Source organism: Prionailurus bengalensis, chromosome B4 (genome assembly GCF_016509475.1).
Source record: "Prionailurus bengalensis isolate Pbe53 chromosome B4, Fcat_Pben_1.1_paternal_pri, whole genome shotgun sequence".
NCBI classification, from domain to species: domain Eukaryota; kingdom Metazoa; phylum Chordata; class Mammalia; order Carnivora; family Felidae; genus Prionailurus; species Prionailurus bengalensis.
Window position 1 is genome coordinate 39,269,003 of NC_057358.1, and position 17,860 is coordinate 39,286,862.

Sequence of the window (17,860 nt, forward strand, 5' to 3'; positions counted from 1 at the left end):
CAAGCTCAGAGCAAATAAATGACTCATCAATCCTCTTGTAACACTCTAATGAGTTCCTATAGGTCCTTTAATTAATCCTGGGAGGTAACCCTTGCTGTGTTGGAATGTATTGTAGGGAAAGCTCATTATACGAGCAGAAATATTCCTCCTTTTGATGTTTTATCAGAGACACTAGTTTTGTTCCCTGGGGCCACAAAACATAAGATCATCTGTAGTTTAATTCACCCAATTTATAGATGAGAAAATGGAGTGCAATTGTGGGTTTCATTACAAAACCAGCCTCCAGAAGATGAGATAAGCATTTTCTATTTCCTGTCTAGACTAGTATGCCTCAATAGTACTGGGGATGCCAGAAAAGTGGTACCAGAAAAGTGGGTGAGGGAAGGCAAATGTGGCTCATGGCCCTAGTGTGTTTCATCGTAACCACTCTAATGGTCTGCTGGTTTCTGGACTTGCTACACTTTGCTCTTCTCATTAGTCACATGCTAAGAAATATACCATACTGTAAGATGGATATCAGTGACCTAGTCAGGATCCAGAGGAGGACAGCCTGCTAACAAGGGACTAGCATCCGACTGAAGAGCTGAAGGGAAAGAGTAACCTAGCCCAGGGGAGAATGGATGAAGGGATGGCATTTTCAAGTATCTGACCAACTGTTAGCATAAATGAGGAAGATGGCCAATCTGCCTTGTGTCAGAGGTCAAAGACACCATTTGTGGGCAGAAATTGCCAGGAAGCAGAAAATTCTGGGCACCTGACTAGCTTTGTGATCTTCAACAAGTCATTTAACCTGTTATCCTTTGGGATCATAATGGCACATGGTTCTTGGGAAGATCCTATAAGGCAAAGAACCTAGTTCAAGACCCACTGATAGTAAGTAGACACCAATGCTACTGAGTCTAGCCTCTGAAGTGTCTTGTCCAACCTATTAAGCACTGTATAAACATAGAATAGACAATGAAGATACCTTAGAGGACATGAGGTTTTCATCAGCAGAAATGTTTGAGCAAAGGCATCATCTTTACCTTTCAGGGACACTCTAAGGAGGTTCCTCTATGACAGATAGGGTATGGACTGGGAGACCCATGGAGGTCTCTTCCAACCCTAAAATGTTGTCATCCCATATAAGTCTTGCCCTAATTTACATAGTTTGTGGCACAATGGGGACAGAACCCACCCCTTCCATCTCCAAGCCCGGTGCTCTCTTCACCGGCCCACATATCACACATTAAAAAAATTATATAGAACACTGTCTAGAAACTATTCCAAGTGTATCTGTTTATTCATTACAAGTTTCTCTTTCTCAGTAGCCACATTTTAAGAAGGAAACATGTCTACAAACACATAATTTTATAAAGCAGATAATTTAAATCATTTTATTAACCAATATTTTAATGTTTATTTATTTTTGAGAGACAGAGACAGAGTGCAAGCTGAGTAGGGGCAGAGAGAGAGACACACACACTCAAAAGCAGGCTCCAGGCTCTGAGCTGTCAGGACAGAGCCCGACGCAGGGCTCAAACTCACGAACTGTGAGATCATGACCTGAACCAAAGTCAGATGCTTAACTGACTGAGCTACCCAAGCGCCCCGATAGTTTAAATCTAAGTAGATTTCACTGGAGTACAAATAATCCCAAAGAATGAAGTTTCTCACATGTTCAAAGCTTTGAAAAGTGAGGAAGAAAAGTAGGACCCAGCAGAAAGCCTTATTTGCTCATTCTTAGTTATCAGGACATTCCAGAAAGCAGGGATGGATATCTTGTGTAAAGATGGCAACTCTTGAAATTTGCTGTACTCCTTTTCCACCAAAGAAGCCACCTGATGCACATGAGATCTGATGCATAGCTCAGAATAAATCTCATTTAAAGTTTCCCATAAGGCTCTGAGCCATCTCTTAGTTACCTGAAGAAGGACCTGCAAGTTAGGGTCCATTCAAAACTATATGTTTATATGTGCTCTAATGGGGACTGTGTTTGAGTTGTAGGAATAAAGCATTTGGTTAGTTTAACCCATGTGCTAGGATTTCCTTAAGCACTCTGGAACAGATATATGTTTCATGTATTTTTACATCCTCTATATATTTTTACATTCCATATATTTTTTGAAGACTGCCATCCTATTCTATTAATTTAGGATTAGGAAAATGGTATTCTCTATTAGCTGACAACATGCATCAAAGTGCCTGCCTATAGGGGGAACTGAATTTTAAAGGTTCCAATCTGTGATGAGTTAACATCTCACGAATACTTAGGGAGGGAGACTATGCCTAAATTCACAATTTAAGAATTGTTATGTAAAACATAAAATATATAAAAGATGCTATAAGATATAATTCCTATTTTGATGATGATGATGATGATGATGACGACGATGGTGATGATAAAGCCATGGGAACATAACAAAAACTTTAAGCTGAAAGGGATCTTAATGATCATTTACTATAGCTAGGTAAGTTTGTAGATGGGGAGCTGTGAAAATAGAAATATTTAAGGTACCTGAACGTCACAGTACTGCTTGGTAGCAAAGTAGGAACCAGAATGCAAATATTCTGAATTCTAGCCTAGTGCCATTTCACCAATGTGATGCCATGAGGACACTATTTTATGCATCAATTTTAGGAGACATCCAGGCTACTAATTAGAGGTCTATATTTTGCTCTATCAACGTCTGGGTGACTAGGGACAAGTAAATGAGCTACTCTGACCTCAACTTCTCAACCAAAGGAGTGAAACACTAATCAATACCCTGTCGGATTCAACGAGGATTCATTCAGACGAGAAACAGATGCTCTGGGAAATACAGCTACTCAAAGAAAGGAATGTTCTCAGAATGATGGACCAAGAAAGCAGTTCTATCTTTGGCAACTTTAAAAGGACTAACCAGACCCCAAACATGTAACCCAGACATCAAATCAACTAGCTCCAGTAGAGTATAGACAAATTAAGAACATAATTTAAGAATAATTTAAGAACACTGTAAAAAACACTATGTAATTCAAGTAATAACTACTTGATTAGACCGAGTTTTAAAGGGAAGATAAATTTCCATGTCCCTGGCTTAAGGTGGGTTGTGTAAGATGGGTAAAACACAGCATCTTATTCTATGTCTTTTGCTCTATAATTTATTATTTTTAAAGCACTCATTTCTCATGCTTACCCAATAGAAAATGTACTTTTCAGAGTTAGGGACTGTATTCTTCAACTCTTTTTTCTCTCCTGCCTGCCTTCCAAAACATTCACTGAGTGTCTAACTGTATGCCCAGTACGTTCCCAATGCCTAGCACACTGTTTGGCACGTGGTAAGGACTCAGTTTTTATTTAAAGATATGAATGAATAAGTCACAAAAGCTAAAGACATTCTCCAAAGCACAGAAACTTCTGCATGTTTGACTCCTCCATTTAAACCATTAAAATTCTACCTCACAAATCTGAAGCATGCCCCCGACATGCTCTGATATATCTGTGCACAGACCTGTGATGTTATCAGTTTAACACATATGTGATTGCTCAGCATGAATACAATATAGAATTTCAACTGCAGGCTCCTAGACACAGAGGCATATTCTGTGACTGGACAAAATGTCATGAGGTCCTACAGTACATTCCCGTTTCTAAGCAAGACTGCATCTAACCTACAGTAGAGAACAAGGCTTTCCTCAATCTGAAAGATTTCCATTCAGTGAAACATACAGGCAGCCTAGGTAGAGTCTTAAGTGTCTAAATAGAAGGTGAGATTTTGATTTCTTGGGGTAAGTATGATTTTCATCCCAAGCGTAGCCAATTTCACCAGAGTTCCATTACTGACTGACTTAACATCATCTGCTAGATGACAAAAAATTGCTGGCAATTACACTACAAAGAGTATTTATATGAACTTTTCTTGTACAAAGGCAAGTAAATTTGAGCCTTCTTCAGTACTTTGTTAGGGAAATTTTTAATTAGATACACCACTTTATTTAAAAAGAGAAGCACTAGAAAAACATATTCAGAAATGGGGGGGGGGCAGAAAAACTTACGATTAGCCCAGTTTATTGGAATCACACAGTAGCGATCTTGTGCACTGTTACTTGATACAGCTAAATTTCCTGAGTTTAAGTGATTTCAGGAAGATCCCCACACAGAATGGCCTGTACAGGTCTAGACTCCCTTCTCTCAAAATATTTTTTTAAAATAATGTTTCATGATCCTGAAATAATTGGTGGCCAGATGTTAAGACATTTCATCTGAAATCTTATGTAAATTAACCTAAACCATTTTCTTCAGGACATCTTCCTTGACACCAGGAAAAAGTTTTGGTCCTGGGTCTGCATTTGCCTGACGGACTGGCTGGCTGCTCTCAAAAATGGAAACATATGTGGGCACGATGAAGGAAAGGATTTGGAAGTTAGGCAAAGGAATTTTCTTGCTCCTTTTTAATCTTGTATGTTTTTCTCTCTCCCTAAGCAATAGGTCTACTAAATTTTGGTGACTTTTTATTTTCAAAAGTGCAAAACTGAATGCTTTTGGTGTTATTTCCCAGGACAAAAACTTCACTTAGTATTCATAACTTTTTTCTTACAATTTGATGACAATTTTTAGAGAAAAATAATGTGAAGGCTCACACATACACTCATTGAAAGAAGGAGACAGGGGAATTCTTATCATCATCAACATCATCATCACTAAATAGAGCTTGAAGGAACTCACCTCTGTACATCACAAAGAAAGAAGTATTTGGTTTATACTTAAAGGGACCACAATGAAAGTGTGATATGAGATGGCTAACAGCAGAAATAAATTAGGACTTTTTGCTCTAATTTCACCTTCCACATAAACCCCTCTGCTTTGGATTTGTGCTTTCCTAAATTGTTTACACAATGCACAGGCACAGATTTTGTTTCAAGTTCATGTAAGAGCAGATGCCCTTACTTAAGGCTGAGCAAAGAGGAAGTGCATTCCTCCTAAGAGCCTAAATCCAACCTCGCTTGGATTGTCAAGCACACTTATACAAACTGCTTGCTTTCAGGTCAGTACTAAAATAGAAAGAATATATCTCTCCAGAGGTGCACATTTTGAAAATTATAAACATTTTAAAACAACCTGTTTTCACATTTCAAAACTCATTCCTTTTAATGCCACCAAAAGACCACCAAGAAAATAATTTTAGAAAAATTTTTAATCTGCCCCCTGAAATTTGCCACCAGCAAAAAACAAACAAACAAATAAATCTCAAAAGCCTCAACAAGAAAACTATTTCTCCGGTTTTTATTAATTAGTTTTTAAAAATTTGGAGAATATGAATTCAGCATGTTGTAGAATTATGTTATACACTGTACTAGCAGATGCTGGCAATCCTTGTGTTTAATGATTGCCAAATAAAATATGAAATAAGGAATATTTATTAGAAATATTTTATATTGCTCCAAATTGGTTGTAACCAATGCACAGCTGAATAAAACCATGAAATCAAAAGAATATTCAATCACATTCAGAAAGTGGATATTTTAAAGGGGAATGAATGAACTTGGACAAAACTGAAGTATTTAGAAAACAAATAAAAATCACTATTGTTCGAAAAAAATTTCTGGTAGGGGTAGTCTTGACATTTCACCAAGAATTTAGATCTACAAAGTGCTTAACTTGACCTTCCACAACTTAGGTGTCTGAAATTAAGCAGGAGCAAAATTTAAAGGGCAGTTATCTCTTAAGTTTTTTAAGGACTTCCTTTGGGTCTTTCCTTTTTTTTTTTTTCCCAATAATTTATTCTATTTTTTTACCTTTGTATAAACAAACCAAGTGTCCATAAAATCAGGCACCCAGAAGCAAGCCCTCTCACATACAGTTCACTCAGACTGAACTTCAACAGCAAGTATTGATATTATCCCTAATTTTAACTCTTCTCTTTTTTTCAAAAGAAACAAAACAAAGTGTCTTGGGTCAGATCAGCAACCATTAAACGAAAAAGAAATAAATAATAAGTTAAAAATAGAGGGAATGTATTAAAACGAATGAAGAAAGTAATACTCACAACCAAACTCTGTCATCTTAAAAAAGAAACACTTCCACACTTCATATCTGATTGGGACAGAAAGCTTTTCCTTTACATTTGAGACAAATAATTGCACCTCAAATCCACATTTTCAAAGAAGCCCCCAGCTTTCTGCATCTGGCTCCTTCAACAGTCTCTACCTCATTGAGGTAAAAGCAAGTTCACATTTACTATTTCCGCCCCCCCCCCCCCCAAAACACATCCCACTACAGTTCCTTGTAAATTTCAGCATAAAATCAGGATTATCACTGTGGGTTTAGAAAATGACATATTTTAGATCTCACCCCCCCTCCCCGGACTCAAAGATTAAAAAGGCTTTGCCCAAATTTAGGGGAAATTGAAGGTGCTTGGGCTCTGCCTGCAGTTGGAGTTTCCAGCCCCTGCAGTCTAGAAGGTTCTTCATGAGTACGGACACCACATGGGTACCCAGAGAGTGGGAGGGGAGTCGCCCTGCACTTTTGCCGGTCTATTTGTGGAACTCTTTGACAAACATATTTCTGGACGGATTCGCTCCTCGTGCAGTAAAATTCATCTAATATCGCTCATGTCCATTTTCGGGAGGCAGAGCATCGACCAACCCAGCTGGTGTTTAAATGGTGAAGGGGGCGGGGGGCAGGAACGAATATGCCCTGCGTGAAAAACTCCTGGCGTAAAAGCAAACGCAGAACTCATGCCCCGAAGAACAGAAAAACACTGTCCCGTCTCCCTCACAGGAGAGAGGGTAGAAAATAGCCGAGTGGCGGGGCGTCGCGACTTAGGAGTCGTGATATTCAGTCTGGTGTCGATACGGAGCGGAACCGGACCACGACCCAAAGCAATGAGTTTTTCTGCAGCCAAGAGCTGCCCCCGACCTCCAAGTGCAAAAATAAAGTCGGAGGGGGTGGCAGGCGGCGGCGGGGAGGGGAGGGTGCGGAAGGAGGGTCGCCGCCCCGGCTCGCGGGCAGGCCCGCACCGCCTCTCCCACCCCGGCGGCCGGCCGGGGGCCGCGGACCTGCCCCGCCGCTCGTGCGCCCACCGCGCTGTGCCGGACACGCCGCAGCCACCCCGCGCCGCTCCCCTGCCGGCGGGCCCCCTCCCCCGCCGCTTCCTCTAGCTCTCCCAGCCCCTTCCCCCCACGTGTGGGTGACGTCAAAATTCCGCGAAAAAGCCGCGTGGTGGCTCCCCGAGCGGAGGCGCGATTCCGCCGCCCAGCGGCCCCCTCCCGGGCGCGCCGGGGAGGGGAGGGGGGAGGAGAGCGAAGCACCGAGACGGCCGGTTCCTTTTCCTCCGGGGAGGCAGGGCGCCGCCGACGCCGTGAGCCAGGCGCCCCCCGCCCCAAATCTTATTGGAAAATTCACTTTTATAAAGCTAATGCATTTCCAGATCTATTTTCGGCCTCTCGAGGCGTGTCTTGCGGCTGAATCAGACAGGAAGAGGGGGAAGTTCGGGTCTTTTTATTTTTTATTTTTTTTCCAAGGGAGGGGAGTGAGATGCTAGGTGGGTGAACAGACGGCAGGCGCGAGCCGTCGGGACCCACGCCTATCGCATCTGCTGCATCAGGCACACAGCCCCGGTCCGAGCTGAAACACCGAAAGGGCAGTCTGAACACACTGGCCGGGCCCGACGCTGCCCCCATCCCCCCCCCCCCCCCCCGCTGGACCCCGGGCGCCCCAGAGAGGAGACCGGCGGGGCGGGGGGCAGGGGGCTTGGGGGCTGCGGCAGCAGGGTCCCGGAAGCGTATTCACACCTGGAGTCCCAGGGCCCAGGTTGGGAAGCCCTCCTCTGGCTCGTCCCCTCCCACCTTCCTCGCTCTGCGCCCTCCAGTTCCCGACCTGTCCTTTTCCTTTCACACGTTTTTTCAGTTTGCTTTCACTCTTTTCCTGTGACCGCCCCCCTCCCCAATTCCTCTTTCTCTCCCTTCTCTAGCTCTTTCCTGTGTCCCGGGAGCCGGGAACTGAGACTAGGTCACTTGCCACCTACTTTGAAGTAACCGTCGGGTTTTTGGTTTTCATTGTCTAACCATCCTTCAATGGAGAAACACAGACACAGCCCTGCTCTTTCAGGGACTTCGGGGGAGGGCGATGGTACCCATTCCGGAGCCTGAACTCACTCCCCTCCCCCCACCCGGCTAGATCGCCCCTGCGACGCAGCAGCGGGGCTCGAACTAGCGCGCGGCTCGGAAGCTGTGAGCCGACGGCGTGATCACCTGGCCTGCGGGCATCTGCCAGGTGAGCTTGGGAGTGTGTGTGCTTAGTGTTTGCAGGTTCCTGCAGAAATGTGCCTATAAACACCCAACACCCTGCTGCACCCTACACCTACAGGGTTTTGTACACTTTCCAACCGAAACTACAAAACGCGAGGAACAGGGGGTGGGGAGCCTGCACGGGAGGGAATAAAAGTCCAATAAAACTTATGTTCACCAGAGTTTATCACTGATCCTATGAAGGACAGGATTTTTTCTTCCTTGAGGGTGAAAAGGGGATAAGGAAGAACCAACATTATTCCCCTCCCCCCTTTTTCCACAGGGACCAGTTTTGACTTAAAAGGCAGAGCATAGGCGCTTGGGTCCCCCCCCACCCCAAACCCGAGTCTATACTCAAAGAAAATTCGCACATTTGCCCAGAAGGCAACGTGCCTTTTCCCGCGTGCTAGGTGCTGTGCTTCTTAACAAGCAAAATTAGGTTTTAACACATGGTCGGAGTGGCGACCGAAAGGGAAAACTCAGTTTCCAGTCCAAGCCTCCCGGAGACATTCCTGCCAACCTCCGCACCCTCTCACGCCCCACCCCGTGCGTTGGAGACTGAAACCCAACTGGGGGACGGATTCGAAGCGAGGTTAATGTTCGGGAACAGTCCGTAATAGGAAGTGGAAGTGAATGGGGGAACTCGAAGAAGCAAGCCTGCCACGCGGGAAGCGTCCGCCCGCGTGGGGCTGAGTGAATGCAAAGGCCGGCGGGAGAGGGGGCATCCGCCCGCGCCCCTCTGCGCCCCTCCCCTCTCAGCCGCCGCTCCCCCAGCCCCGCGCCCCGCCGGAATTTCTCCGAGAAGACAGACAGGGGTAGGGGTAGGGGTACGGGGGGGAGGGAAGGGGCTAGAGGGGCCCTCGGCTTGCTTTTGAGACTCGAGACGTCGCCACCCAGGCTCTCCCCCCTCCCCTCAGGGTGGGCTAGGCCGGGAGGACGACCACCCGCCTCTTCCCCTCCCCCCTCCTCCCCATTTCAGGAGCCCCAGGGCTGGGGATGCTTTCCCTGCAGGGAGGTGGAGAGAAGACCGTGCTTGGTTAGTTATCAAGTGATGTCAAGAGGCTGGAAGCCTTCGCCGACTTCTGTCCTTGCCTGTCGGGCTAGATTTATACTTTAAAAATACCTCTCTCACCCCCACTGCCCCCCCCCACCTCCCCAGCAGCTTTCTTTGAACCGCTCATTGGTGGCTGAGGTGAAGTTTGAGTAATTCCTTTATGGGGTCTTAAAATGTAAGTTAATATATTTATCCGGAGTGACTCAAGCTGGAGTCGGGAAGTCCAAGTTGACTAAAATCAATAGGTAATTGTTAGGGACCGACTCTATTCCGAGGAACACTGTACTTAGCCGGAGTGTCATCCGCTGTGCAGGGCTGTTTCATTTTGAGTTGCAACTTGGGTTTCTCATTGAGCTTTTTTCTTCCCGAAAGCTAATGGCTTCCACAGCAATTAGACATTTTCCTCGCCCGCCCCCTTCCCTCCCCTTTCTTTACCTAAGGTAGATTGGATACTAATTCCCGCGGCTATTGATAAGGTCGGAGGCACCGCGGCCTCTCCCCAGCCCTCGCCCGCCCCAGTCCCCGCTTTCCCTCCGCCCTCCCTTGGCTTCCTTTTGATGTAGCGGGGAACGCGTCCTACTAGAAAAAAAAAAAAAAAAAAAAAAAAAAAAAGAAAGAAAAAAAAAAAAAAGAAAAAAAAAGAAAAAAGTAATCTGCCCGGTAACAATCAGCGCGCAGTAGCAGGAGCCCCAGAGCTATTGGCTATGCAAATAGAGGGAGGGGAGACGGCGCCCCAAACTCTTACTCACACTTTAAAGAGATATGCCCCCCCTTCGTCCCCCCCCCACCCCTTCCGCCCCACCCTCGTTTAAAGGGGCTCGCTTCAGGGCCTGAGCAAATCGCTTGCACCTCTGGTTTATTCACTCCCGGCCTTCTCTATTCCACTTCGGCCCCTTCTTTCAGGGAATCTAGTGAACAGCTCACCCAGCTCGCCCCCCCCCCCTCCCGCCCCGCTAACTCTCCACGTCCCGGTTTGGGCCCCCTTTCTCGGTGAAGGAGGTGCACAGCTGACCATGGTGTTTCCAGGGCCCTGACCCACGCCATGCTCGCTGCACGTGCCAGTTCGGCCAACTTGCTGGGGGCTCTGGGCTCCCTCCCCATCCCCCCAAAGTATAATAACACTGAAAGTCGTGGGGGCGGGGGTGGTGGGAGGAAGGAGGTGAGGAAACGCCACTATATCCCCTGTAAAAGCAGCGTTGACCCCGGGATGCATTTGAGCACATGTCTGAGCCGACTAGGCTGGCAGCATCTCCACCACAATCCTGCTCCGGGGGAGAAAGCCCTGGCTGGCGGGTGAGGCGTGAACCCCGAGGGGTCGGCGAGGATGCAAGCGAAGGACCCTGGGTGGAAGTCTTGGGCCTCCGACGAAAGGAAGGGGTGGTGTTGTTTGCGCAGGGGGAGAGAGGGGGAGCCAGACCTAATCCCTCCCTTGCCCCCCTCCCCTCCCCTCCCCCTCCCGGGCTATTTCCTAGAAAGCTGTATCAGTGTGGCCACGCTCGGCGCAGACACCTCGGGCAGCTTGTCAGCAGATGCAGGGGCGAGGAAGCGGGTTTTTCCTGCGTGGCCGCCGGCCGCGGAGGAACCAATGGTAGCCCTGCAAACCGGCCCCCCCGCCCCCCGCCGGCCTGCGGCAGCCCTGGGCGTCTCTCCGCTGCTCCCCAAGGCGCCTGTAGCGCCCCCAAGAATGGGCTGGTTTCTGCTCTAGGGTCACATTCTATCACGTCGAAGAAGCTGCCCCCTCCCTCCTAACACCCACCCCTTCCTCTTCTTCCTCTCCACACACAAATGCGGGCGTGGGGGTTGGGGGGGGGGACGTTGTTCTGGTCCCTTTAATCGGACTTTTGAAACAGCCTTGCAGTGATCAGGAACTTAAACGTCCGGGATATAACCTTTATCTCTGGATATCCGAGCTTGCTATTTTCTAAAATCGCTCTCCTTATTTTTCACTTAAGGGACCTGTTTCAAAATTGCACGAGCCTACCCCATCTTCCAGTAATCTACCCGTCATTCTCGGATCTTACATACAGGGGCAGGAGTGTAAGGATCGATTTTGAAAAAGCCCAAGTTGGTCGTATTTTGGCATGATACAACTTACAGAATGTGCGAAATTAGAGGGACTAAAGAGGAATCGGTGTGGGTTTTTTTGTGGGTTCCCCTATCGGGGCCCCTGGCATGCCGGGCTGGATGGAGGGAGAGGGCCTCGGAGAGCTAAGGAGACGGGTGGGGGGGGCGGGGGACCGCGTTTGAAGTTAGGTCGGGCCAGCTGCTGTTCTCCTTAATAACAAGAGGGGAAAGGAGGGAGGGAGGGAGAGATTGAAAGGAGGAGGGGAGGGACGGGAGGGGAGGGAAGGGGAGGAGGAACCGGAGAGGGGAGCGAGGCGAGAGGGAGGAGAACTAACTGCCCAGCCAGTTTGCGTCACTGCCTCTCAGAGCAGAGAAGAGCGAGCAGGGGAGAGCGAGACAAGTTTGAAGGGGAGGGAAGGCAGAGTCAGCAGCCCCCGAGGCTCTCCTCTCCCACCGCCCATCCCTTTCCTCTCTTCTCCCTCAGCCTCTCTCTCTCTCTGCCCCATAACTTTTCTCCCGAAAACCCCCTACCTAGCCAAAGGAAGGAGGTAAGGGGAACCCTCTCCCCTCCCCCCTCCAAAAACCCCCAATTTTCCAGTCCGGAGAAAGCAGGGAGCGAGCGGGCACCCGGCTGGCCATGGAGCTGCTGTGCTGCGAGGTGGACCCGGTCCGCAGGGCCGTGCCGGACGCCAACCTGCTCTACGATGACCGCGTTTTGCAGAACTTGCTCACCATCGAGGAGCGCTACCTTCCCCAGTGCTCCTACTTCAAATGCGTGCAGAAGGACATCCAGCCCTACATGCGCAGGATGGTGGCCACCTGGATGCTGGAGGTAGGTCTGCAGATAGGATACTCACTCCCCCCCCCCACTCCACCCCCAGCGCAGGGAACCTAAAACTTGGAGAGGGCAGGCTCCGCGCTCGCCTCCCCGCTCCTGTGCGCGAGGTTACCCCGAGCCCTTTGGCGAGACGCGTGGCTTCATTTCTGTTCCTTGCAGGATGCAAGGCTAACTGGGGGAGGGGGAAGGGGATAGGGAAGGGAGGAGGAAAATCTGGGATAAACGAGGCTGTCCTGGAGCGGGGGTGGGGGAGCATCCCGCGCGCGTGTGCCTGCATGTGGCTGCCTCTTCTTCCCACCCCCAGCCCGACCTGTCTTTTGCGAGGCCGCCACTGCTTTCGGTGCAGTGGAGAAGGGAGTAGGAGCGTGAAATCGGGACCCAAACGTAAAAAAAGCCAAAAAGCAGCCCCCCAGAAGCCAGAGAAAATTCGACCTAGCCTCAGGTCCCCGCATGTGGTCGCGACTCCGCGTTGGCACTTAAGGGGGGGGGGGAGAAAGGGGGAGGGGGAGGAGGGAGGAGGAGAGAACCGGAGAATTCAGGAGCCCCGGAAGTCGCATTGAAGAAACATGTGTTTTAGGGGAACCCAAAAGAACCACTTCTTTACCCTTGCTCCAAATCTTTGCCGAGCAAGCCGTGTGCCCACGTATGCACAGCTCTGGACCTGCCGTGGTTTCGCCATGTTGCTTTGCAAACTCCGGTTGGAAAGGCTGGAAAACGTCGCCCGCTCCCTCCGCGCACCCCATTATTCCGGCCACCCCACTTGTAATAGTGCCCTCTTCCCCAACCCCCACCTCAGGAAGGTTACTTACAGTTTGGCTTTCCAGTTTCCTCGCTGCGGAGATTTGGGTGGGGTAGGAAGGGGGGGGAGGAGGTGTGTGTGGGGGGAGATGTCGGGGCACCCCTAAAGGAGAGGTCAGAGTCCCCCGTGCCTCTCTCTGGAGGCTCCCCGTTCTTCGGCTTTCCCCCAGCTCGTCACCACGATCCCCAGTTTCTGCCCTTGTGGGCCGCAGCCGGACACTCTTGCCGCGGCGCTCACCCCTCCAAGTTTCCCCTCGGGATCCAAAGCCCCAGGGGTCGAGATACAGACCTTTCCGGCACCCGAAACCTCCGTTTCGGGAAGCCTGGATCCTCTTTGGGGTTTTCACGCCAAAAGGGCTTTTCTAGGATATTTCCTCGATTTTTCATTATTTTTTGAAACCGTCTCCCCATGCTCCCGAGTCCAGCCGCCGAGGCTGCGGCTCTTCCTCCTCTCCTCCCTCCCCCTCTCTTCCCCACCTCTCCCCACCCACCCCCCCAATAGCGGCGCCTGGGCCGCAGGGACCCCCCCGGACATTTTTTCCAATTGTCGGGAATGATAGAGCAGGGTCCGGGGATCCGAATGAGACCAAGAAGAAGACCCCCGGAGCCTCCAGAATATTTTTATTGATTTTTTGAAAAGATGACGAAATCCAAAAAAGAGAGTGTGAGCGAGTTAGTGAGCAAAGAAGTCAGTAGCCAAAGGGAGCGTCGCCGAGCCGGGCGGCTACTGCGCATTTGTTTGCCTCCTGGCTTCGGATCTTCAATTCACCTCTTTTTTTTTACCTTCTTGGGGAATACCCCAGCACGGATGGACTATTTAGATTTACCCCGTTTTCCTCCTCTTTATTCTTATCACATAGCCTACTCCCCTCCCCCTCCCCACTCAAAAATTAAATATTTTTGCTTGTTTCCATAGGTTGTGCCTTTCATTTTTTTTTTTTTTTTGTCTTTTCCTGACACTATTCCCTCAACCCCCCAACCCTTCCCCACTCCCATTGTAGGTCTGTGAGGAACAGAAGTGTGAAGAAGAGGTCTTCCCTTTGGCCATGAATTACCTGGACCGCTTCTTGGCTGGGGTCCCAACTCCTAAGACCCATCTGCAGCTCCTGGGTGCTGTCTGCATGTTCCTGGCCTCCAAGCTCAAAGAGACCATCCCTCTGACAGCAGAGAAGTTGTGCATTTACACCGACAACTCCATCAAGCCTCAGGAGCTGCTGGTAATGCCTACCTCCTTTCTTTTCTCCCTTTCTGCTCTTCCTTCCTTCTTTGCTCTCTCCTGTCCTGATAAGCTTCTGCCCACTGCTCCCCAAAGGAATCCTTAGGATCCCAAATTACCACATCGTTGGAATTTTCACACTTTAGGAGATACCGCTTTTAATATGAATTTTTTTGTGTTCCTACTGCGTGCCAGCCACCATGCTAAGCCCTGAGGCTACATCCACAAATAAGATCCCCGCGACATTTGTGTTGGGGGAATTCATTTGCACTTGTGTGTGCGCGTGTGTGTGCATGCATGGGTGTGTGTAGGGGAGACTTGGAACACGGTGATCACATTTTAATTAAATTCCAAATTTTCAACCACTGAATTTTGAGAAAATAGCTCAACTTCCCACATGGTAGGCATGTGTTCCCGTGGTAAAAGGGTGTTGTGGTGCGTCTCCTAAGAATCCAGAGTTCAAAGGTAATGTCGTATCTATCTATAAATTTTCAAGATACCTGCACATAGTAGCTGTTCACTAAATACCAGCTCACTGACGTTTGAGCCAAGTCAGAATTTGTCCTTTAATTGGAGGAATCTGAGGCCTGGTTCTTGGGGAGGCGGGCTATGACCTCTGTATGGTGACAGGGGTCCTGTCTTGACTCAGGTTTTCTAACAGCAAACCTTTTCCCCACCCAGTCTAACTCATTTTCCCCACAGCTTCACACTCAAGGCGTCCATGTGGCAGCAGTGTGGAATGGTAGAGTGGTTCCCAAGCCCACCTTCCGTGGTCTGCACACCTTTTCTCCGCACTGTTTGGAAGAGCCCCCTCCCCCACCTCCGTCTGATCGCCCCTCCCCCTTCCTACTGGGAAGGCCTGCACAAAGTCCACAGGGCTAGGACTGGCTCCTAGAACTGAGCTCTTTGTGAAAAGGCCTTCCTTTCTGGGGCTGTGCTGCCATCTAGTGGCAGACATGTGCAAGGATGGGGGAGGAATTGCGGGGAATGTAGAGAGGGGCATGAATGACTTCACCTTTGAACCGCTGCCAGATTTCAGCTGCTTCTGGTTTGGTCCGGGAGGCCCAGAAAGGTGCTTTCTTCTGGGAGATCTGCTTCCTTTAATAATAGTACAAGACGAGTGGTTTATTTCACACTCCCCTGTGAGAAGAAAGGGCTGGAATTTCAAGCCATCTTAGAAGACACTGGTTGTGTAGTAATTTTACCAGTTTTTTTTTTTCCTCTTTTTAAACCCCAATCCTCTGTAAAAAGCCAAGGGGGACTTTAAAGCATGTAAAAGAAAAGTCGTTAGAGTTCATCACCAGTTTGTTTTTCTCAACGGGAAACCAGGAAAATGAATCTTCCATTTGGCTCATTTGTTTCAACGTGATGGTGGGTCGTGGTGTTCTTTGGGACACCCCAGTTTTTCCAGGACCGGCCAAGCCAATTCATGTTGCTTCACAAGCACTCTGCCTTGTCCCCCTTTCCCTGTCTCTTGATCCCAGAAGGTGGGAGGTACAGGAATCCTCCTATTTACTTATGAGAAATCCGAGGCTCTGGGAGGGGAAGGGAGTCACCTCAGATCACACAGCCACCTAGTGCTACAGGAGGGGACTGGGGCTCTGGTTGCTGGTGTAGCAAATGGAAGAGAGCCGGGGTTCTTAGGGTGAATGGGGGAATAGCGTGCACTGGCACGGTGGTCTCTTCCTGTCTCTTCTGAAGATGATTAATGGATAGGCCTGTTTTCCCTCTGATCGCACGTAGTTTTAAAGTTTCCTTTCTGGCCTGTTGGACTCTGAACACAATTCCCCAAATGTATCTCAGTAAGGGAGAAAAAAGGATTTTCACTAGGTGGACCAATGGTGAGAAGTCTGTGAGAGAGGGGGTCATATTGTCCCCCCTCAGCATTTGGACTGAGGGGTTCCATGACTTTGCCCAGGCACCTTCACTTTGCCCTGTTCAACCTCCAGCTGCAGCATGGGGTTGCTAATGACCATCCTGGTGGGTCCTCCAGTCTCGGTGACAGAGGCCTATGAAACATGTAGGAGAAAGGGCACTCTCCTGGCCAAATGTCATTTCCCCAAGACTTCTGCATTATGTGTTGAGGGGAAAGTTTTAAAGCTGAGAAAAGTGGCACTTATTGGCACCAATTACAAGTAAATTGGTTGCCAAGGAGTTGAGCCAAGGAACCTTATTTTTAGCTTATCTGTGTGCATCATTTTTCCCTGAGGATTAAAAAGACCATTAATCCAGCGATAGAGACCTGTACAATAAATTATTACCTAAGGGCCACAATGACCTTGGCAGTGTCTTGTAAGTTCAGCTTTCTGGGCGGGGGCAACAGGACTGCATGGAGGTCCATGTTGGCTGAGGGGGTGGGGGGAGCCGAAGAGGAAAAGAACTAGGAGAAAGTAGAATCTTGGCAACAGCTACCTGGGCTCTCATTATTTTTGGTGGAGCCTCACATTTGAGGCAGAAGAAGAGATGCCAGCGACTTCCAGGCTTTGGGGGGCAGGTGGGGGGTGGGGGGGTTTGGACAAATGGGCCCACCTTAGGATCCAGCAGCATCCTCCTGAACATCATTAGAACTGGTCCGGACCCCAGCTCCTGGTCCCTGACACCAGGTCAGCCTTTGGGTTTTATACTCTTGTCTCCCTCCCTCCCTCCCTCATCAGGAGTGGGAGCTGGTGGTGTTGGGGAAGTTGAAGTGGAACCTGGCGGCTGTCACTCCTCACGACTTCATCGAGCACATCCTTCGCAAGCTGCCCCAGCCCAGCGAGAAGTTGTCTCTGATCCGCAAGCATGCGCAGACCTTCATTGCTCTGTGTGCTACCGGTAGGAGCAGGCTGGAGCCGGAGGGGGCGGGGCGGGGACACAGGCTGAAGAGCCCTTTGTGGGGGGGGGGGGGGGGGGTGGTCAGGGAGAGACTGATGGGGGTACTAACTGGCATGGGCTTAGGGTTTCAGGAGAGGGGTGGTCCCAAGTAATCTAGAGTACAAGGTTTTCATGCCCAGGCTGTGTGTTCTTTATTTTATCTGAGCTGGTGTATTCTTTTTTTCTACTAAACTCATAAATGGTTTATGAGGACAGGTGTGGTAAGCGGAAAAAAAAGTGCCTGTTAAAATATTCTTTATGATGTCTAAAGTGCTCTTTGAAGATTATATATACTGCTCTCTGGTTGTGTTTAAATCTTTAATCTTTTGAGGAAAAGGATGCTTGGAGATAAGGCCAAGAGGAAATTTGGGGGGGGGGGGGTGGGGGCAAATATAGGTTAAAGGAACACTGTCTTGATAAATACGCTGCCTGCCCTGATAAGCAGTAAGGGAGGTCGAAGGAGTTCTCTTTACTGTAGGGCACTTACTGCTGGGTAACTGGTGGATGGGGGAGTGAACCTGGCTGGCTCTCATCAAGGACTCACCTTCTGAGCACTAAGTTCTGATGCCCTCCCTTTAAGTGCTGCTGTTTTGAATTGGTTGCAGCCTTTACCAGCAAGCGCAAGTGGCTTTTTCATATTAAAAGCTTTCCACCCACCACGTTGATCCCACAATTGATACATAGTTCTTACTGGCCCATTTGCTTTGCATTTCCCTAATAAACTAAAGGCAGTGGTTTGACAACTGTCTCATTAAACTGAGCCTTGGCCAGTTTCTACTATTTTTGT

The 17,860-nt window shown here is 48.8% G+C and overlaps 1 protein-coding gene and 1 long non-coding RNA gene across 2 annotated transcripts in view; one reads left to right on the forward strand and one right to left on the reverse strand.

Annotated features, from left to right (window-relative positions):
* Positions 1 to 13,640, reverse strand: part of LOC122472690 — a 60,394-nt gene extending 46,754 nt beyond the window's left edge. The window contains exon 1 of the long non-coding RNA XR_006294504.1: positions 13,294 to 13,640. This is a non-coding gene — a long non-coding RNA (uncharacterized LOC122472690). The remainder of the gene's footprint in view (positions 1 to 13,293) is intronic.
* Positions 11,664 to 17,860, forward strand: part of CCND2 (cyclin D2) — a 30,344-nt gene continuing 24,147 nt past the window's right edge. The window contains exons 1-3 of the mRNA XM_043562468.1: positions 11,664 to 12,200; positions 14,006 to 14,221; positions 16,875 to 17,034. Coding sequence (XP_043418403.1) covers positions 12,006 to 12,200; positions 14,006 to 14,221; positions 16,875 to 17,034 — 571 coding nt within the window. The 5' untranslated portion in view covers positions 11,664 to 12,005. The remainder of the gene's footprint in view (positions 12,201 to 14,005; positions 14,222 to 16,874; positions 17,035 to 17,860) is intronic.